The 23,538-nt window shown below is 47.3% G+C and overlaps 1 protein-coding gene across 1 annotated transcript; it reads left to right on the top strand.

Annotated features, from left to right (window-relative positions):
* The first annotated feature begins 9,512 nt into the window (after positions 1–9,512).
* On the top strand, positions 9,513–13,720 carry asrgl1 (asparaginase and isoaspartyl peptidase 1). Its single transcript, XM_062464331.1, is given in 7 exon segments — positions 9,513–9,554; positions 9,556–9,710; positions 10,073–10,215; positions 10,448–10,602; positions 11,039–11,160; positions 12,217–12,327; positions 13,392–13,720. Coding segments are annotated over 7 exon segments (933 nt in total). The 5' UTR covers positions 9,513–9,522; the 3' UTR covers positions 13,607–13,720.
* The last annotated feature ends 9,818 nt before the right edge of the window (positions 13,721–23,538 follow it).

Genomic DNA, 23,538 nt, shown 5'->3' with positions numbered 1-23,538 from the left:
CCGTCACAGGCTTGAAGAACCTAAATATACACACACACACACGTACTGCCACACACATACACACGTACTGCACACACACACACACACATGTACTGCACACACACACAGACACACACATGTACTGCAGACACACAGAGGCGCACACACACACGTACTGCACACACACAGAGGCGCACACACACACACACATACTGCACACAGACACAGAGGCAGCACACACACACGTACTGCACACACACACATGTACTGCACACACACACAGAGGCACACACAGACTAGTAATTAGCCAGATACCTAAGGAAGTCTATTTTTACATCATGTTTTAGTCTTTATTAGACAGATAAAAGAACAGAGTTGGAGAGATAAAGGAAGGGATGGACAGATAGAGGGAGAGAGAGAGAGAGAGAGAGAGAGAGAGAGGAGAGAGAAGAGAGAGAGAGAGAGAGAGAGAGAGAGAGAGAGAGAGAGAGAGAGAGAGAGAGAGAGAGAGCAATGGGAAAGACAGATGGAGAAAGCACTAGAACCAACAGGCAGAACTAAGTGGGTAGTGTGTTCCCCAGACAGTGTTCCATATGGACTGGCAACACAGCCAGCTACCTTCCAAGGTTGGGCACCATCCACACACACTGACACGCTCACACACACACGCCGCGTGTGCACTCATACATATTCAGACATTCCAATATTATTTTTTAAGACAGTCTGTCCACAATATTTTTGTTTCATTTAGTTTTTGCTGTGGGTGTACACAAAGGGTTTCTTGGCTTTCCACAACACTTTGTTGTGTTGCATTTGTCAACCCTGCGATTGGCCAGAAAATGTTTTCTCTGCTTCGTGATTTGCTGTTATTCGACTTTTCTAAGAGTCTATCTTTCACGATGGGACGACAATATAGAAACACTAAGAAGAAGTGTTGACCGCAAGAGTAACGATCATTTTAACCACTGAGTCAGAGTACGCAAAGCGTTCCATGACACAACAGGAGGGGCGTCAAAACGACAGACACAAGAAACAGACAAGTTGTGGTTCATTCTTTACTGTCACCAAGGGAGAGATCTGATTAACGAGTAATTGTTGTCTTCGTTTTTCTACAGGTATCTCAATTTTAAGAAGTGGTCTAGACCGCTTTTTTTCCTAATGAGGTACTCCATCTTGACTACACACACGCATAATCCGTGTGTGGGAGTCAGATGGCTGAGCGGTTAGAGAATCGGGCTAGTAACCAGAAGGTCGCTGGTTCGATTCCCGGCCATGCCACATGACGTTGTGTCCTTGGCAAGGCACTTCACCCACTTGCCTCAGGGGAATGTCCCTGTACACACTGTAAGTCGCTCTGGAAAAGAGCGTCTGCTAAATGACTAAATGTAAATGTAAATAATCCACAATGTCAGGGGAAATACCATGACAACTTCAAACATGGGAATGATTTTCGGTTATCCATTATGCTATGCTAATGCTAGTTGGTGGTAGAGGGCATAGATATATATAAAGACTAGATGTCTCGTCTGTGTTGCCGGACAACGGAGTCGAACGTTCGCACATGGCGGCCATCTTGCTACAGTCAACCCGCTCACCCATAACATTGTGTTGGTGCTACATGTACTTTTTAAATGACCATAACTTGCTCAATTTTCAACATATTTTGAAACGGTTTGATTTGTTATCAACGTCAGAGATGTCGTTATGCCACTGCATACTTATGAATAATTATGTTATTTTAAAAAAAATTGAATAGAAGTATGCAGTGGCATAACGACATCTCTGACGTTGATAACAAACCAAACCGTTTCAAAATCGGTTGACAATTGAGCAAGTTATGGTCATTTAAAAAGTACATGTAGCACCAACACAATGTTATGGGTGAGCGAGTTGACTGTAGCAAGATGGCCGCCATGTGCGGACGTTTGACTCGTTGGCCGGCAACGCGGACGAGACATCTACCCTTATATATATCTATGGTAGAGGGGCCGACAGGGCTGCAGTACTTATGTATGTGCCAGGGAACCATGAGAGCTTGACCTCTTCTTCTTTGATTAACAAATATTAACAGAGCCATTGCATTGCAAAAGCAATATCTTATCAATCAAATTTAAAATAAGAATTTTCTTCACCATATTTATAAAATCTGCTTGATATCAAGTTGTCAGGGACATCAAGTTGATTTTCATTTAGATATAATATTTGGCATTCAGTAGATAAAAAGCTATTTAGCCAACAGATGGAGCTCTGTAACACAAGTCCTGGGTACAGGAATAGGTTCATATTTAGCTTGCAAGAATTCTATATTGTTATGACTATTATCTTCATCCTGAACCCTGGGCTCCCAGAATGACGATCGTCATTCTGGGATTCCTCAGGGAAGCAGATGTGCTGCAGATGATTTACCCCTTAATCCCCATGCTCTCTGATCCTACCACACACGCACACACACACACTCACACACACACTCACACACACACTCACTAAGACACATTGTGTATTCATGTAAACACTTGAACAAGCATACGTGGGCTATGTTCTTGAACAGACAATCAAGCTCGAAGACGTACTATATCCTTATCTGGGTAATAGTCTCTACTACTACAAATAGCAGGTATAGCTCACACAAACACACAAACAGTCTCCCCACACTCAGAAAACACTGCTTTCATATACTACCACAACATATACTGCACAGTGCACAGAAATGCCCCCAAGGTATCTTCGATCATTGCTCAAAATAAAGCGTTTGTATTAAAAGTGATTTGACTCCTGTACTCTTCCTATCTAGAGTTAATCTGGCAAAGTAACGGCTTCTAAATCAACAATGATCTTTCCAACCACTGTAAAAACATACTAACCATTGGAAACCTTTATTCACCACTGATTAAAAAAAAGAATTACAAAAATCCCTATTGGCAGAATAACTGGTATTGTCTGTCAGGTGTTGCCTGTACAAAACGCAGACTACTTCAGCTGCCCAGGCATCAGGAAGGGATGGTCTCCAGACTGCCCAACCTCATACCAATCAAGCGCCAACACGCCACCGGAGAATCATCAAATATTCCATTTCTACACAGCAACTCCAATACAACTTAAAAACCGTCCATATCAGAGCTGAACGCTTGCACACATGGCTGCCTTCCAGCCATCCCATAATGGCCTATTAGTTGCCTATCGGCGGCTATCATTTGGCAAAATCGTCGGCGTACTGCCGTTTGGCTCATCGGCTTTGCTGTGTCCCAACAGCGGCATGGAGATCAGAAGGAGGTCTCCTGTTCTGTCTGCTACAGCCACGTGAGAGACACTGTCCACTAGTGTTGTCGTCAGTACAGTACTGGGCTGTATGGACATCACATTCGAGAGTCGATGAATCATTTCTGTCAATGAGTTATTTAAATTTCAAAGACATGCGTGATTCAGGCATCAGCTTTGGAGCAAAGGAAACACACAAACAATGATAGGCACACGCGCGCACACAAACACACACACACACAGGCTCACTGACAATTGACTTGACAACAGAGCCCTCCCTAGAGACTCCTCAGGTCTTGCTCTGCATACACAGTAGCTTAACCAAGTATTTACAAGATGCAGCGATATAAAGTGATTCCATGGCAGTTCAATAGCACCCAGAGATCATTAACAGACCAACACCCTCCTCTCTCTGAATAGCATCAGACTCGCTTTTGAACGGCATGCCATGGAACAGCAAGACTGCCAGGCGTCCTGGCGTGTGCACGTGGCCGTGCACGTGCCCATGTGTGTGCCCGTCTGCACGTGTGTGTTTGTGTGACACTCCTTGTGGCTGGTGCTTAACCGCCGTGAACACGTTCAACCCTGTTACACCCCGTTCCCGGCATGTCCGTTGTCCTGTGCCTTGTCGAACAGCCCGGCTAACAGGGTCATGTGATTTGAGGTCATGTGATTTGAGGGGCGGCTCACCTGACATCGTTTTGCTTAGGAGGCTTCTTCTGTCCTACGAGGTTCACTGTCCTCGCTTGGATGGGTTTCTCCTCCCTGTGGGAAACAAGGCAGAACACAGTGTTACCGTGGCGACGTGGCGTTTAGACGTCCTTCTGACGCAAGACACATTGTTTTAAACTTTGGGTCGACTGATTTGTTAGTTTTTTATCGGATGCTGATTTATTTAACAGTTCATTTGATGTTGGACCCCGTGATTTTTTGGATGTTACAGTATGATGAGGACACAGTGTGCTCTTCGATTATGTGTCGTCAGATATCTGAAACGTGCATGATGTTTGTTAATCTTGATCCATCCAGGGATATGCTGGCACAGCCTTCAACATAACACAGGCAGCCTTGTCTAAAAATGGAAGGACTGACATAGCTGCTAAAACACCATCTAGTTGAGCTGTGGTTGGGTGGGTGTTATTCAAAGGTTTGCAGCTCAGTTGAATCTGTGTCATAGCATCCTGCTGTTCTATCCTCACAACTTCAATTACACTGATTGGGTAAAAAAAAACTGATGCATGAGCAAGATTCGAAAAATTCTTAGGTTTCAGTAATACTGGGATGTAACCCCACACCGTTTCACACCCCACACACCTTCACACACACCACAGTGCACACGTCCCATGGCTGTGCTCTCCTGGACACATCACACAAGCCAACACGCAACAAGACACTTGAAAAGGCCAGTGGTAGAAAGTTAGATACAGAGCAAAGACACAGAGCAGCCAAATGCTAACTTTAAAACATCCAGACTTGAAACAATGATCTAGAGATGTTTTGTATTTTTTTCCAATCATTTTCAAATGCTGTACTCCACCTCCCGCACATACACACACACATATAAACACAGACACACACATTCCTGAAATGCCCCATATTGCATTATTCTCTAACATTATATCTGACAGACTTAGGACAGCGAATGACTATAGATGCCCAAATAGAGAATTCTACTGTGTTTCATCACAGCTAACCACCTATATCCATATTAGTGGATTTCAAAGGTTTTACAGTCATGGAAGGGATAAGGTAATAAGTATCAGTGCGGTAAGGGATTTATATGATGTGATGGAATCGTTTATGCCTTAGAGGACCTCTGTGTGGGGAGAGAAAGTTGTGTGTGTGTGTGTGTGTGTGCGTACAGATGCCTTTACACTAAAAGGCCTCTGTACATTATAACGACAGGACTGAATGATATTGCCTTCATATTCATGATTGGACAGAAAGTGATGCATGGTCGCTAATATATTGGACATGGTCCTTTAAATGCACTTATTTGATGGATAGGCGATAGATCGATGAATCGATCTATCGTTCTAGCTGAGCTATCGCTCCGCATAAAGGCTTAAAATAGAACACAGATGTGAATCTGAAAAAAAGCTTCCTTTTAGAGGGTCCGTGTTCTCTCTCCATCATGACAGGGAGATACGGTGTGCTTTGACGTCATATCCACTCGATACGGCTATGTGTGTGTGGAATGAGTTAAATATAATACCGGTCACGATGACAAACCGCCGAGATTTTTGTCAAGACAAACAGCCAAAAGATGCGATTCCTTGCGCGTGTCTGTATGTTTGGTAACGTGAAACGTTTGTCGATCCATCCTTATTCTACCGTGCGGTTCTAACCATCCAATACTACACTACATTCCTTTAACGCCAGCCCTCCCCTACAGCCGGGTTTGGTCTGTGCCAGAGTGCTGGCCTACATAGGGCCAATATTCTCTACTGCACCCCGTCGCCAAAGCAGTGATCACGCGAACAGCTGTTGAGTGAGAGCCTGATATGCCTCTGGTTTTTAATTCATACACAAATAACAAACGTATCTCAAAAGTCGTTCAATTTACAATCACACAGTAAGCAACAACCTCCGGTATCCCAGTTGTGTATAGTTTCTTGCAATGTAGGCTATTTAGAAAGGTTCTGGAAGATTGTAATGTTTTATGCAGTTCTGTATGGCAGAGATGGGTGTTGTTAAAAATTAGTTGTATTTCTCGTGATTCGCGTCCGGGCGTTCTCTTACACCAGCGTGTGACGCGGCGGCGTGTCTCAACCATAACACACCCCTTTCTCTCACACTAACCAAGTTAGACCCCTGTCGGAGATGACCCAGCACACACACGAACAACTCTCTCTCAATCTTTCACACAACTAACATCCTCTATGTCTCTCTCTCTCTCTCTCCCCCCTCTCTCTCTCTCTCTCTCTTACACACACACACACACACACACACAACAAGCAGGGGCGTCTCAGCTAGGTTATACTCCCACCTACCTGGGTTATACTCCAAGAATATATAGAGAAAACAGTAACGGGTAGTCTCATGCTGTATGCATGGATGGGCAGTCTGTGCACTGGCATAGAATCAAAACCACTATGGAGGCAGCGAGGGGTACATAAACGGACCCACACAAGTTCAACTGATGTGGCCAAGCTCAGTACACTCCGTGTGTGTGAGTGTGTTTTCGTAACGGTTTGGGTCAATTACCGATCAGTGGCGACCTATGGAAATAGTATGGTAGTGTGGGCTACCATACCGCTTTCTCCATAGCGGAAATAGACTCTCTCTCTCTCTCTCTCTCTCTCTCTCTCTCTCTCTCTCTCTCTCTCTCTCTCTCTCTCTCTCTCTCTCTCTCTCTCTCTCTCTCTCTCTCTCTCTCTCTCTCTCGCACTGTACACACACACACACACTCACTCTTTCGCTCCTCTTACTTTAACATGGCCTCCTCCTTCGCCTCTTCATCTCGCTGCCGAGCCAGCACGGCCATGATGATCTTCCTCTCCTCCTCCGTCAAATGGCTCAGATCCGGCTCCGGTATAGAAGCCGGCGCGACGGGTGGGCGCGGGCCGCCCCGAGGGCCCACCGAGGCGGACATGTTCTCCCCCCTCTCCTCGGCGGCTCGGTTCACGGACAGGAATCCCGCTGGCGGAGCCCACGGATCACGACATGGCCCACGGACAAAGCTGTGGCTCGGACAAGTGTTGTAAGGTTCCCATGGTGTCGAGCACCCACGGTGGTGGTAGTGCTTCGGTTCCTAGTCGCCTTTTTCTCTCCTTCTCCCTCTCTCTCTTTCGCTCTTCTCTCTTCTCCCCCCCCACCCCCCGCCCGCCCGCCTCTCCCCTCCACCTCCAGTTACGGGGAGCCCATATCTCCGGCGGATGATATCGCTCAGTCACCGGGGAAGTCTTCGTTTCTTTCGCCGGTGGAGAGATGATCCCTGGCGCTTGTATGCCGAGTCGGGCTAGCTGGCTGCGGGGCGAGGCGGTTCCTTGTTTTCCACCGCTACAGCGCTCCGTTGCTGATGCTGCCGCTGTCAGGGAGATGGAACCGTCAATGGGACCGCAGCCCCTCAAGCGCGCGCACCTTTTCGCCGCGTGAGCGCGCAGCCCTCATTTCAGAATGGGGGGCTCACCGTAAGAGGCTCGCGCAAACGACTCTCTCTCTCTAACTTCACCAATCCTTGCGTGCTAGAATGACGCGGGAGCCTTCCCTTTATCTCCACCAGCAGTAACAAACTTCTCTTCCTGCCAGGGCTCGTGCGACAAGGCGATTGTTGGTTGTGCTATTGTCGGGTGCCAGCTCTTTTTCTTTCTTTTTTCACAAATTCATGTTATATTATGGTCCTTTTCATATCGACTGGCTGATAAAACTACAGATATTAAGAAGAGTTTTCCTGGAGCATTACAACATTTTCCGAAACGCTTTATTTGGAAGAAGCGGCACAGCCTAGCCTATTTTCAGCACCAAGGAGAGCGCACTACAACAGGAACGGAAGCGAGATTGCTCACGATACTTTTTATTGTACACCTATCCTGGTCCTCAGGTGCCGCTGTCCTGCATGTTTTAGATGTTTCCCTGCTGCAGCACACCTGTTTCAAATGAATGGGTTGTTATCAATCTCTGTGGAAGCCGGGTAATGACCATTCATTTGAATCAGGTGTGCTGGAGCAGGGAAACATCTAAAACAGGCAGGACAGTTGGCCCTGAGGACCAGGATTTCCCACCCCTGACATATAGCAACCCTTATACAATATAATCTTCCCATTCTTTATTAACTGTTAAGTACCCTTAATCTTTAGAATGCTCACTTTCAGTTGGTCTTAACCCGTATTCGAATATGTTGGGTCACGTGCTTGTCCATTGGGAAGCTGAAGTTTACTAATTGGCTGACATTGAGGTTGACGATCCGAGACAATCCCACAATCAATCACAGTCCTTAGGTTGAGAATCTAAATCTGTTTCATTAGGGTTAGGGTTTGTCGTTGTTTGTCTAATCTTTAAGGGGAAAGAAAAAAAAACGTGGTACCATTTGATTCTTGAAAACAATAATGGCATAATGTCATAAACTCGTAACATTTATGCAATCGTCCTCAAACGCATGGATAATAATCAAACGTAACTAAGTTTGATAACCATTTGAAATCAAAAAAGGCTGTCACGAATACACCTCTGGACTCGATAAAAGACTTAGGTCTTCAAAATAAAATTGTATCCTGCTATGTCTTCTTAAGTTCCAAGCAACTACGGACAGCATTTTCTCTGTTAAACGTTTTCTGACACAACAGAACAGCGTAACATAGGACTTTTATTTTGACATCGTGAGTAGGCTATAAGGGTTTTCTCCTGACGTATATACTCTACTTGACCAATTGAAAGACTAGATTTGCGGACTCAACCTCGGTCGTTTCGCTTTCTGGTAAGAAATGTGAACATGCTATTTCTCAACTAAATTGTTGCATGCATTTCCATTTCTTTCAATGTAGCATTATTAGTATGTGCATAGATTATAGTACTGAAATACAGCATTTGAATGCTCTTACGGTTGGCATCACAGACAGTCATTCTGACTGCTCATTCAGTCGTGTATAAAGATAGAGGCTGTGGCTATTTATTGCGTAACCGGGGATGTTGTAATTTACACATTCTTGTATTGATGATAGGTTGTGGGAAGTTTTTTCACTTAACTACGAGTTACTCCTGCGAGTGTAACATTTTATACAATATTGTAATACAAATGTAAACAAAACTGTGTCGCTAGCGGTTTATAAATAAATGACAGCAATGCATTAACCAAAGTCACTAAATTACATTCTAGGGTCAGAGTCCAGTAATCCAGTGCGGGTAATGTAATCTGATACTATCATTCATTGTGTGTTCCTTTTCAAAAACAATTAAGGTAGAATGATCTATACCACGACTGAACAAAAAAACTATAAGAGATAAACCCTCACCCTTTGTTTCTGTCTTTCCTCACCCTCCTCCCCTCTTTACATTTACATTAAGTCATTTAGCAGACGCTCTTATCCAGAGCGACTTACAGTGAGTACAGGGACATTCCCCCGAGGCAAGTAGGGTGAAGTGCCTTGCCCAAGGACACAACGTCATTTGACACGGCCGGGAATCGAACCAGCGATCTTTTGATTACTAGCCCGATTCTCTAACCGCTCAGCCACCTGACTCCCCCTCTTTCATCAACCTCTCCCTCCTTGCCTCTTTCATCAACCACTTTCCTTATACTCCACATCCTCCCCCGTCTCCCTCTCTTCACGTCTCGACAGCCCTCTCACCATGTTGCCAGTGTTGGTGGTCCACGGGGGGGGCCGGTCACATCCCTAAGGAGAGGGCGGAGCTGTCGTGTGCAGGGGTGCGCGCTGCCACGCGAGGGGGCTACGCCGTGCTCCAGGGGGGGGGCAGTGCGATGGACGCCGTGGTGAAGGCCGTCTCCCTGCTGGAGGACAACCCTGCATACAACGCAGGTAAACCTCGATGACATCACCCCAATGACATCACCCCGATGACATCACCCTGTACCTGTACCTGGAAATCTCTTATTAAACACACTGGAGGGAGTATAGTGAGGAAATTGTCATGTCTAATTTCACGCCCTTTTGGTACAAGTTGAGTTCCCTCCATCCAAAGGACGTTCTTACTCTACTCGGATAAATAACTGTTACGTTTCAACGTTTGGAAACGATAAGCGGCGCGTCATTCAGCCGTATCAGACACGGCTGAGAGGAAAATTGGATGGGGATCTAGATTGAGGCAGCGCTGGTTTTGATATGAGCACATGTCTGCATTATGCCTCATAGTCCTCCCACTCTATCCCACAATGCCTCAGGGCGAGGGTCGGTACTGAACGCCAAGGGTGAGGTGGAGATGGACGCCATTGTGATGGATGGAAAAACACTGGCCAGTGGCGCTGTGTCTGCTGTTAGGAGAGTGGCCAATCCTGTCCAGTTAGCCAGGCTCGTCATGGAGAAGGTATAAACTTGGATTTAACAAAGTTAATTTTTTGCATTTAAGTAACTATTTCAACCAGCTATCACTGTCGCAGCTATTCCACAAAGAGCTGCATCTGGTGACCGTTACACTTTAATGTTTTAGCCAGAAGGAAATCTAGAACACGCACACATTAACTTTGTCCTCACAGTGAGTGAATCTCGTTGTCTGGATGTCTGCACACACAATGCTAAACACGGCACCTATGTTCCAGACCAGTCACCTGTGTCTGACGGCTGAGGGGGCCAGTCAGTTTGCCCGCTCCATGGGGGTGCCTGAAGTTCCAGAGGAGTCTTTGATCACAGACTACGCCCGCATGCGCTGGAAGAAGAACCTGGCACCAGAGGCCAACCCCGTGGAATGTCAGATGTGAGACAAAGCAAAGCCAGCAGAGTTTGATCGTGTTGAATTGGAGTGTGATAGATTAAGGGTCATAACTGTAGACAACATGACAGATTGATTTATACTGTATCAGTAGCAAAATCCCATGGATTACAACCTGATTGTGATATCGTGGTACAGTAAGGTAGAACAGTTAAAACAATCAAACGATGAACAGAAGTCATTTGTACTGTGTATGTGTGTGTATTTGTGTGTGTGTACAGTACATCCCTGCCTGTGTGTGTGTGTGTGTGTGTGTGTGTGTGTGTGTGTGTGTGTGTGTGTGTGTGTGTGTGTGTGTGTGTGTGTGTGTGTGTGTGTGTGTGTGTGTGTGTGTGTGTGTGTGTGTGTAAATAAACCTGTGTTTCTCTTTTGTGTATACGTTGTGCATAAACTTGTGCATGTCTCTCTCTCTCTCTGCCAGGGGTAAGATGGGCACCGTGGGTGCGGTGGCGGTGGATGCCGAGGGCAACATTGCCTGTGCCACCTCCACAGGGGGCATGCTGAACAAGATGGAGGGCAGAGTCGGAGACACCGCCTGCATAGGTGACACAGGAGGCTGGAGGTCACGACCCTGGAGGTCAGGACCCTGGAGGTCACGACCCTGGAGGTCACAGTCGCTACACAACCTGACAAGGGGTCACACTTGGCCCGATAGCACAGCATATGCTGCAGAGTGTGCTGTTCTGAAAAGGACAGAGAGATTCAGTGGGATAGTGACGGCAGGGTAGGAGCCATTTTGCCTGTGGTGAAATATCTGTAACACCTCTGTCTGGGGAGAGAGTATCTGGGGAGGTGACCTTTGACCTTTAGACGAGGTTGAGGAATGTATTGTTAGTGAGGTGTCGTTCACTTCTAGTAAATGTTTCACTTGTTCCCTGAACACGTATATACTGCTGCCTCAGAGCGCTTGACCAGTACACACACACACACACGCAGGATATATGGGTGTATATGCCAAATACAACTACACACAGTAATACACAAAATCATTACAAATGCCCAAAACATCAGACTTAATTTTATACTGTAAACAAAGAACTTGCACAACAACCTAGACAACAACCAAGAAATTGACTCAGCATGCCTACTCAAACATGCTCACAGAAAGTGGTTATAATAGTTGGCTTACTAACTCAATTTACATTGTCAAAGTAGCGTTTTGTAAATCAATTATCAAAATAACTAACTTCATTTACCAAGGCAGTCTCATAAGTAACTTCCTGTGGACCACTCCATGTTGTAGATAATTAAAGGGTATGCCAGTCTTGGTACAGTCTGTATTGTACAATATTTAGATCTGTACTGAATGAGACTTAAAACCTTAAGACCAACATCTGCTTGTTTATCTCGCCACCTAGAGGTTAAACTAAGTAATTACAAGCGCCTATTTTTTCGCTTGCGCTTTTAGTCAAGACAGGAGGCTTCCAGTGGGATTAGAGGTGCTTCTCGTCACACAGGATGTATCAGTGCCATTTACTCCTGATCTTTCTGTCATATTATTTAGAATATAGAAACTGATTGTGTGTGTGTGTGTGTGTGTGTGCGTGCGTGCGTGCGTGCGTGTGTGTGTGTGTGTGTGTGTGTGTGTGTGTGTGTCAGGGTGTGGTGGCTATGCTGATAACAACATAGGGGCAGTGTCTCCAACGGGTCATGGAGAGGCTATCATGAAAGTCACCCTGGCTAGACTCATCCTGTTCCACATGGAACGAGGTACTGTCTGTTACACAACATACTGCACACACAAACACACTTTATCTGGAATCATTGGTTAGAATGCTTTTACCCCTCCTTGTGTACCATTCCTTCATCCATCCAATCCTCCATCCATCCAATCCTCCATCCATTCATCCATCCATTCGTCTCTCTCTCTTTCTCTCTGCTGACTGCTGTGTCTCTCTGCAGGTCTCTCTCTCTCTCTCCCTGATTGCTGTGTCTCTGCAGGTCTCTCTCCCTGACTGCTGTGTCTCTCTGCAGGTCTCTCTCTCTCTCTCCCTGATTGCTGTCTCTCTGCAGGTCTCTCTCTCTCTCTCCCTGATTGCTGTGTCTCTGCAGGTCTTTCTCCCTGACTGCTGTGTCTCTCTGCAGGTCTCTCTCTCCCTGACTGCTGTGTCTCTCTGCAGGTCTCTCTCTCTCCCTGACTGCTGTGTCTCTCTGCAGGTCTCTCTCTCTCCCTGACTGCTGTGTCTCTCTGCAGGTCCCTCTCTCTCTCCCTGACTGCTGTGTCTCTCTGCAGGTCTCTCTCTCTCCCTGACTGCTGTGTCTCTGCAGGTCTCTCTCTCTTGCTGACTGCTGTGTCTCTGCAGGTCTCTCTCCCTGACTGCTGTGTCTCTCTGCAGGTCTCTCTCTCCCTGACTGCTGTGTCTCTCTGCAGGTCTCTCTCTCTCCCTGACTGCTGTGTCTCTCTGCAGGTCTCTCTCTCTCTCCCTGACTGCTGTGTCTCTCTGCAGGTCTCTCTCTCTCTCCCTGACTGCTGTGTCTCTCTGCAGGTCTCTCTCTCTCCCTGACTGCTGTCTCTCTGCAGGTCTCTCTCTCTCCCTGACTGCTGTCTCTCTGCAGGTCTCTCTCTCTCCCTGACTGCTGTGTCTCTCTGCAGGTCTCTCTCTCTCTCCCTGACTGCTGTGTCTCTCTGCAGGTCTCTCTCTCTCCCTGACTGCTGTCTCTCTGCAGGTCTCTCTCTCTCCCTGACTGCTGTGTCTCTCTGCAGGTCTCTCTCCCTGACTGCTGTGTCTCTCTGCAGGTCTCTCTCTCTCCCTGACTGCTGTGTCTCTCTGCAGGTCTCTCCGTGGAGGCGGCATCAGACGAGGCGCTGGCGTTCATGCGGGCGAGGGTGGAGGGTCTGGGGGGCGTGGTGGTGGTGGACCCCAGGGGGCGCTGGGCGGCCCGCTTCAGCAGCCTGCAGATGGCCTGGGCCGCCGCGCAGGAGGACGCTCTCCACTACGGCCTGTATGTGGACGAACACTTCACACAGAGCATAGACGATTTACTGTAACACACACACACACGTCACTGTGAGCTGGGGGAGAACACACACAGCATGCTGGAACAGATCATCCACGTGAAGGCTACTACGTCATAAACTGATAAACTGGTTTTCTTTGTCAAACTTCTTTGTCTACCATTTACATTATTTGGAATTATTTTGTTATTCTAATAATGACAATAAAGGTTCACAAAAACAAAAACACATTCTCACTAAACAGACATTTCAAAAACACGTACGTGTTGGAGAGTATGTGTTTCTGTCGAGGTCATGTGATCTATTCTACGCCAAAACCCCGTGGTATTAACATTTTCTATCCACTAGATGGAGTCAATCTAACGCTGACAAGTGAAACTTCTACACCACTTACATCCTGCAAAGCTAGGCCGTATTAGTTAACATGTCTGTGTAACCATCACTGCTGCTTCGCTTGTTTGAAATATATATATATTTAAAAAACATAGAAAGTCATTCAGACTAGAACTGAAAATCGTGGATGTTTCGTTGCTAGATCTTGGAAGATTTTAATTAGGACCCTTGGGACATCGCCTCCAAATATTCCTCTTCTCCTTCACTGGCAGTCAAACTTTACTTGTCATTAGGAGGAGAGAAGGAATCAACAAGGACAGATTAAACCCGGAGAGAGTAGCTAGGAAACTGCCCTTCCTCCCTTCCTGCTTCGTCGCGGTCTATGTAATGACCATAAATCCCTATATCTGTATCCTGAAGTCCAGATCGACAGTCAGTTTGGTCAGTATACATCATTGTTTGCGATACTTAATAGAGTTTAGCACGTTTGTGTTGTAATCTGATCCTTATAGGCTACGGGTCTCTTCGAGGGAGTCGAGAAATGAACTCATATGATCTCTTTAGAGATCTACAGTAAAGGTGACATTGCCGACCCTCACTTCACGCAATGGTGTTGAATGTAAACACTTAACCCTGACCAAACCTGCTCTACTACCCTCACATGATCACTGTTACCCTACTCGTCAGGGAAAGACATCGTTCTGTATTCTAAACAGTTCTAAAATAGAGGTGTACCATGTATTTTGGAAGTGCAGTGCGTGGGAGAGACTGTTCATCCAGGTATCAGTGCATTTGTTTAGCTTTTCACAAGGTCATCACTATTTCCCGCTTCACCTGTAAAGCATTATGGTTAAGATCAAACCAGCCCTTTGTACGGACTGGCGGGCTAACCGTATGGTGTTATAGTAGGCTACAGGTCAAAGAATCTGTCTCATGGTATGTCTTTGTTGTCTAAATATAGCCGTATTTATTGGCCCTATGGCCAATTGCACGTTCTTATGTCACAATGTGGATGCCACAGGCAGGGCCTTATTAGGTCAATAGCAAAAGTCTGTTTCAAAACGGGGACAGGGGGCCGGGGCTTGTGAAACATCCGTTCTTTTTTTATTCTGCTCTCCGAACACCGCGGTTAAGATTTAGAGGTCACCGCTGTCAAAGGACGCAGACGAAATACGGGTCGAGATATGATTTCTCTGATAATTCGCAGCCCCATTGGCCAAAACAAGCAGAAAGGGGCTGGCCTCCAGTCCAGAACTCCTCCTAGAAAAACCTCCAGAATGACGGAACACGGCGGAGAGGATGACAGCTCGAGGACACAACCGGGACTGAGCTCAACGCCCGCTCGTGTCCTCTTTTGCTAATGTTGCGTAATTAGCCACTGACAATAGGCTAGTCATCTTTAGTGATGAGTAGAGTAGCCTACTTGAATGAAGTTTATTCTCATGTTAGTTAACTCCGAAGAAAAGAAATGTCTCGGTTGTCCGGTTGGAGAAAACATTTTGGTTGTCTAATTGCAGCAAGAGGCCGGCTGTCACTACTCAAATAGCCTCTATTAGTTTGCCTCTAGGTACGAATAACATGGACTCTGATGGGAACGCGCTTTGCGCAGAGTTCACGGAGTTTATCCGTCCCGGTGCAGTTGCCATACGATAGCCACTGTATGAATTCCCGCTGATGGAGAGACTCGCTGGTAAGTAAATACAAAAATGAAATGCATTGTCATTTAAAAACATGTACACTGTTATCTTTTCCTCAATGCTACCCCACTGGAACAGATTCATGTCGCATAGCGGCTTTTCCCTTGGGATGTGTGTCAGTTACGTTCCCAGACTGCTTACTTCTGCGCGGTCCTCAGGCAGTTCACATGAGTGACAAAACAGTAGAGAGAAACATTTATACACCAACTTTGAGGACACAAGGACTAAATATTCCTCAAGTAGCCAGCACCAGTCATGTAAACGTTTGGACGTTTTACTTTAAATCGGAAATAAAGGATTTACCTACTCCTTTTTCCAGCAATAATAGGCTACACACATTGCTTTGCAAATACCCAGTAGTAGTAAATAAATGATACATTTAGTAATCGTTTTTCTTTAAAACAAAGAAGAAATTCTCCCACTTCTTTCTGGTTAAAAAAAACTTTAAGACGTAAGGAGCTTTAGAGACGCCCCCCCTCCCTCTGTCTGTGTGTATATGTGTGTGTATATGTATGTGTGTGTGTTCAGTCAGTTGTTTGTGTTGATCTAAGCCCTCCTTCTGTTTGAGGAGGGGTCTCCGGCTGTGCTGGGCTCACAGGAGCGTTCCCATGGAGATGGTAGGAGGCACTTCCTGTGTCTGAGATGGGAGTGGAGCAGGCTAAGACTAAGACGAGAGAAAGACACACAGTCAGAACACGCAATTACTGTACCGTGTAGCTGTGGGCAGATTATCTTTCTTTAAGCCCAGATACATACACACCCTGGACTCCTACACACACACACACACCATACACGTTCCTTGTAAATTCTGACTCTCACCTCATGGCTGATTTATTTATAAGCCCTAACCCCTGAAATGCTGTATGATTACTTGGAGTGCTCTACTACAGTCTTACTCTGTTACTTGCCCTCATCGTGGCAGGATATTCACGTTAGCCTGCGGTTGACCTTTGCAAGTTAAATGTGTTAATCAGTGTTCCATTGTCACGGCTCACTGCTTGTGTTAGGCTGCGGACCGTGCTTGGAATACCTGCGTTCCATTAACCCCAAGTTTACACTCGCAAGGTCATCTTACTGCTGGTCCAGAGTTCGACGGTGCTTGGGAAAACAGAGAGACAAAACAACTGTTTGATGGAAACTGTTAGGGGGACTGAGGTCTACAGGTGAGTACAATAAGGTAAAACGCAGTACTGTCAGATACAGTAAGGTACAGTAAAATACAATAGTAGTACAGTAGAGTACACTGGATTTTGGTGTTTCAACACCCATTGACACTTCCCTGATGCATGACTATGTTTAGCCTGTGTTCTTCTCCTGTCTTTAACCAACTGTCTCTGGACGAGGGGATCCCTCACTGAATTTCTCCTCCCGAGGTTTCTTCAATTTTTTCTCCTCTAGTGAGTTTTTCTGGGAGTTTTTCCTTGTCTTCCTTGAGGGTTGAGGTTGGTTGAGGGGCAGTTCTATGGGCGTATGTGAAGCCCTCTGTGACATTGCTTGTAAAAAGGACTACAAAAATACATTTGATTTGATTTACAGTACAGTAGAATACAGTCAGTCCAGGGTCGCTGAGCTTACTACATACGCTTTCAGATTCCTCTCATTTATCTTGCTTAACCTCCACGCAGTGAACAGTGAAGCAGAGAAGCGCCTCAGCTGTAGAAGTGGCGTTCTGGGTTGTTGCTTCTTGTACATCTGCGTTGTCCAGGCTGGTGCTGGTCTTCTGTCTGGTTACCGGTAGTTACAGCGTGATCCCGCCCCTCTTCTCCTCCTGTGAGGTCTGCTACGCTGCCTCGCTGCCTCGCTGTCTCGTTTCATGTCATGTGTGTGCGATTGTAAGTGTGAGCAGAGCTCTCAGTTGTGTCAGTGTCTGTGCGTGGGTCTTCAGTAACAGGTGTGTGTGTGTGGGAGTGTGTGTGTGAGTGTGTGTGTGTCTAGAGCAGCAGGCGAGCAGGCAGGAGAAATGTGGCTCAAGCGTGATTTCAGGAGGAATGCTTTGATGAGTGAGGCCCTTGATCTGAGAAAGGTTTAGTGTTCCACTCTATTCACTGTGAGTGTGTGTGTGTGTGAGAGAGAGAGAGAGAGAGAGAGAGAGAGAGAGAGAGAGAGAGGAGAGAGAGAGAGAGAGAGAGAGAGAGAGAGAGAGAGAGAGAGAGAGAGAGAGAGAGAGAGAGAGAGAGAGAGAGAGAGAGAGAGAGAGAGAGAGAGAGAGAGAGAGAGAGAGAGAGAGAGAGAGAGAGAGAGGGGAGTGAAGATGTGTGTGTGAGAGAGAGTAAAGAGTGTGTGTGTGTGACAGAGAAAGAAAGAGTGTGGTGTGTGTGACAGAGAGAGAGAAAAGAGTGTGTGTGTGACAGAGAGAGAGAGAGAGAGTAAAGAGTGTGTGGTGTGACAGAGAGAGAGAGAGTAAAGAGTGTGTGTGTGACAGAGAGAGAGAGAGAGAGTAAAGAGTGTGTGTGTGTGTGTGTGTGTGACTGAGATAGATAGAGAGTAAAGAGTGTGTGTGTGTGACAGAGAGAGAGAGAGTAAAGAGTGTGTGAACGTGTGAAGCTGAAGAGACTCCAGATCTTCCAGGTCTGGGAAAAGAAAACGTAGGAAGTACCTATTACACTATGTACATTTTTACACTTTACATGTGTGATAGGTAATGACAGTAAATAGGGTTTTAGATTTAATGCCAACCAAAGGTGAAAATGGACAAAGAGCGAAGGTTCTCTCTTACACAATGAGATGCCAACATTAGAAAGAGCTAGGATCGGCCTCCCTTCAAATCTATTTTTAACACATTTTCCATTATTCCAAATGATCACCGACCAAATCCTGTACATACACGATGGGTTAATGAAAATCCATAAAAATAGAATTGGATGCAGACACTTTTATAAAGAGGAACCAGAAGGTCATCCATTAGTGTCCTTTAATACGTGGCTCGGTAATACGTACAGTAGAGTTGTGTGCGTGCGTGTGTCGGGCTATATTGGGTGGGGTTGTGACCTTGGCCCGACTGCTGGGCCATCACCCAAAGGAGTGGATGGCTGTTCAGTGCCAGGCTCTCTGATGCTCGATACACAATGTTATTTTAGCAGATCTCTTCTCTCAGTCATGTTTACGATACGATTTACGACCATACAGGGCCTTTCTGAAAGGACATTGGGTATATAGACTTTCACAAGTACTGTGGAAACACACACTCACATGAAATGTTCGCCTTTTGCGAAAGAGGACTAGTATGCGGTAGGCTTGTGTTGTAAGGTATTATACTGTATTGCAGTGTACAGTATTATTGTGTTGTGTAGTTTATTGTCGATTGTTATACTGTGTATTTGAATGTTGTGTATTGTAGTGTTTGTGTGCCGGGCAAAACTCTACATTAAGGTTACATGAACTACCGTGTAACTAAACAGCCATAACTGTACGTACTATGTTGTAGTTACATTGAATCATTGAATTACGCAGCAATTCCGATGTAGCTAGCTTGTTGTTACTCTAAATATTGCTATGAATTGAGGGTGGTAGTAACCTCAGTATAGTGTTGCCGTGTACTGTGTTGTGGTGTGGTGTACTGAGCTGTAGTGCAGCGCTGTGTCCAGTCTTGAAGTGAGAGGGAGGTTATGGGCCGAGAGCCCCCCCTTCTTCCTGGCTCTGTGTGCACGGTTGCCAAGTGCTAAGAATCCGGGGAATGTGGGATTGCAGTGTCTGATAAAGTTTGCTTTGTTCCCCTCACTGACCTGAGCTCTGGGAGAAAGACCCGGAGACTAGCCTATGGATCTATACACACACACACACCACACGCACATACAGTACACTAACACCACATACACACACACCACACGCACATACACATACATTCAGTACACACACACACACACACTGCATACACAAACCAAACAACACGCTGTACATAGGCACATACACACATGCCACATGCACATACACACACAGGGATGTTCTGTACAGACACATACTGTACACATATTCCACACATAAACTCAGAAGCAGACCCAGACATTATTCACACCCACTACACAGTTTGTAACACACACAACATACTAACATGTACAATATAGACACATACTTTACATACAGAAAAATAGTGAAGTACTGATACCAGAAAAATCTACTTAAGTACAGTAACAAAGTATTTGTACTTTGTTACTTCCCATCTCTGGTCGTGACACTTTCCAAAGACATATTTACCATACACAGACATGTACAGACAGATGTGAAGACACACACACATCGGCTACACCCACACACTCTCTCCTTATCTCTCTGTCTCCCACACACACACTCACACTGCACACACACCGTCGTGTGAGTGATGGCATCAAAGCTAAGAGAGGTACAAGAAACACATTCCAGAGACGTTTTTTACGCCCCAACCAAGCTCCACACTCAGAGGAACACCAGGATCACAGAGCTCCACACTCAGAGGAACACCAGGATCACAGAGCTCCACACTCAGAGGAACACCAGGATCACAGAGCTCCACACTCAGAGGAACACCAGGATCACAGAGCTCCACACTCAGAGGAACACCAGGACCACAGAGCTCCACACTCAGAGGAACACCAGGATCACAGAGCTCCACACTCAGAGGAACACCAGGATCACAGAGCTCCACACTCAGAGGAACACCAGGATCACAGAGCTCCACACTCAGAGGAACACCAGGATCACAGAGCTCCACACTCAGAGGAACACCAGGATCACAGAGCTCCACACTCAGAGGAACACCAGGATCACAGAGCTCCACACTCAGAGGAACACCAGGATCACAGAGCTCCACACTCAGAGGAACACCAGGATCACAGAGCTCCACACTCAGAGGAACACCAGGATCACAGAGCTCCACACTCAGAGGAACACCAGGATCACAGAGCTCCACACTCAGAGGAACACCAGGATCACAGAGCTCCACACTCAGAGGAACACCAGGATCACAGAGCTCCACACTCAGAGGAACACCAGGATCACAGAGCTCCACACTCAGAGGAACACCAGGATCACAGAGCTCCACACTCAGAGGAACACCAGGATCACAGAGCTCCACACTCAGAGGAACACCAGGATCACAGAGCTCCACACTCAGAGGAACACCAGGATCACAGAGCTCCACACTCAGAGGAACACCAGGATCACAGAGCTCCACACTCAGAGGAACACCAGGATCACAGAGCTCCACACTCAGAGGAACACCAGGATCACAGAGCTCCACACTCAGAGGAACACCACCAGGATCACAGAGCTCCACACTCAGAGGAACACCAGGATCACAGAGCTCCACACTCAGAGGAACACCAGGATCACAGAGCTCCACACTCAGAGGAACACCAGGATCACAGAGCTCCACACTCAGAGGAACACCAGGATCACAGAGCTCCACACTCAGAGGAACACCAGGATCACAGAGCTCCACACTCAGAGGAACACCAGGATCACAGAGCTCCACACTCAGAGGAACACCAGGATCACAGAGCTCCACACTCAGAGGAACACCAGGATCACAGAGCTCCACACTCAGAGGAACACCAGGATCACAGAGCTCCACACTCAGAGGAACACCAGGATCACAGAGCTCCACACTCAGAGGAACACCAGGACCACAGAGCTCCACACTCAGAGGAACACCAGGATCACGGAGCTCCACACTCAGAGGAACACCAGGATCACAGAGCTCCACACTCAGAGGAACACCAGGATCACAGAGCTCCACACTCAGAGGAACACCAGGATCACAGAGCTCCACACTCAGAGGAACACCAGGACCACAGAGCTCCACACTCAGAGGAACACCAGGATCACGGAGCTCCACACTCAGAGGAACACCAGGATCACAGAGCTCCACACTCAGAGGAATACCAGGATCACAGAGCTCCACACTCAGAGGAACACCAGGATCACGGAGCTCCACACTCAGAGGAACACCAGGATCACAGAGCTCCACACTCAGAGGAATACCAGGATCACAGAGCTCCACACTCAGAGGAACACCAGGATCACAGAGCTCCACACTCAGAGGAACACCAGGATCACAGAGCTCCACACTCAGAGGAACACCAGGATCACGGAGCTCCACACTCAGAGGAACACCAGGATCACAGAGCTCCACACTCAGAGGAACACCAGGATCACAGAGCTCCACACTCAGAGGAACACCAGGATCACAGAGCTCCACACTCAGAGGAACACCAGGATCACAGAGCTCCACACTCAGAGGAACACCAGGATCACAGAGCTCCACACTCAGAGGAACACCAGGATCACAGAGCTCCACACTCAGAGGAACACCAGGATCACAGAGCTCCACACTCAGAGGAACACCAGGATCACAGAGCTCCACACTCAGAGGAACACCAGGATCACAGAGCTCCACACTCAGAGGAACACCAGGATCACAGAGCTCCACACTCAGAGGAACACCAGGATCACAGAGCTCCACACTCAGAGGAACACCAGGATCACAGAGCTCCACACTCAGAGGAACACCAGGATCACAGAGCTCCACACTCAGAGGAACACCAGGATCACAGAGCTCCACACTCAGAGGAACACCAGGATCACAGAGCTCCACACTCAGAGGAACACCAGGATCACAGAGCTCCACACTCAGAGGAACACCAGGATCACAGAGCTCCACACTCAGAGGAACACCAGGATCACAGAGCTCCACACTCAGAGGAACACCAGGATCACAGAGCTCCACACTCAGAGGAACACCAGGATCACAGAGCTCCACACTCAGAGGAACACCAGGATCACAGAGCTCCACACTCAGAGGAACACCAGGATCACAGAGCTCCACACTCAGAGGAACACCAGGATCACGGAGCTCCACACTCAGAGGAACACCAGGATCACAGAGCTCCACACTCAGAGGAACACCAGGATCACAGAGCTCCACACTCAGAGGAACACCAGGATCACAGAGCTCCACACTCAGAGGAACACCAGGATCACAGAGCTCCACACTCAGAGGAACACCAGGATCACAGAGCTCCACACTCAGAGGAACACCAGGATCACGGAGCTCCACACTCAGAGGAACACCAGGATCACAGAGCTCCACACTCAGAGGAACACCAGGATCACAGAGCTCCACACTCAGAGGAACACCAGGATCACAGAGCTCCACACTCAGAGGAACACCAGGATCACAGAGCTCCACACTCAGAGGAACACCAGGATCACAGAGCTCCACACTCAGAGGAACACCAGGATCACGGAGCTCCACACTCAGAGGAACACCAGGATCACAGAGCTCCACACTCAGAGGAACACCAGGATCACAGAGCTCCACACTCAGAGGAACACCAGGATCACAGAGCTCCACACTCAGAGGAACACCAGGATCACAGAGCTCCACACTCAGAGGAACACCAGGATCACGGAGCTCCACACTCAGAGGAACACCAGGATCACGGAGCTCCACACTCAGAGGAACACCAGGATCACAGAGCTCCACACTCAGAGGAACACCAGGATCACAGAGCTCCACACTCAGAGGAACACCAGGATCACAGAGCTCCACACTCAGAGGAACACCAGGATCACAGAGCTCCACACTCAGAGGAACACCAGGATCACAGAGCTCCACACTCAGAGGAACACCAGGATCACGGAGCTCCACACTCAGAGGAACACCAGGATCACAGAGCTCCACACTCAGAGGAACACCAGGATCACAGAGCTCCACACTCAGAGGAACACCAGGATCACAGAGCTCCACACTCAGAGGAACACCAGGATCACAGAGCTCCACACTCAGAGGAACACCAGGATCACAGAGCTCCACACTCAGAGGAACACCAGGATCACGGAGCTCCACACTCAGAGGAACACCAGGATCACAGAGCTCCACACTCAGAGGAACACCAGGATCACAGAGCTCCACACTCAGAGGAACACCAGGATCACAGAGCTCCACACTCAGAGGAACAC

Source organism: Osmerus eperlanus, chromosome 6 (assembly GCF_963692335.1).
Source record: "Osmerus eperlanus chromosome 6, fOsmEpe2.1, whole genome shotgun sequence".
Lineage (NCBI taxonomy): Eukaryota > Metazoa > Chordata > Actinopteri > Osmeriformes > Osmeridae > Osmerus > Osmerus eperlanus.
The sequence above is the reverse complement of the archived record's forward strand: the minus strand, read 5'-3'. Positions and strand labels throughout refer to the sequence as shown.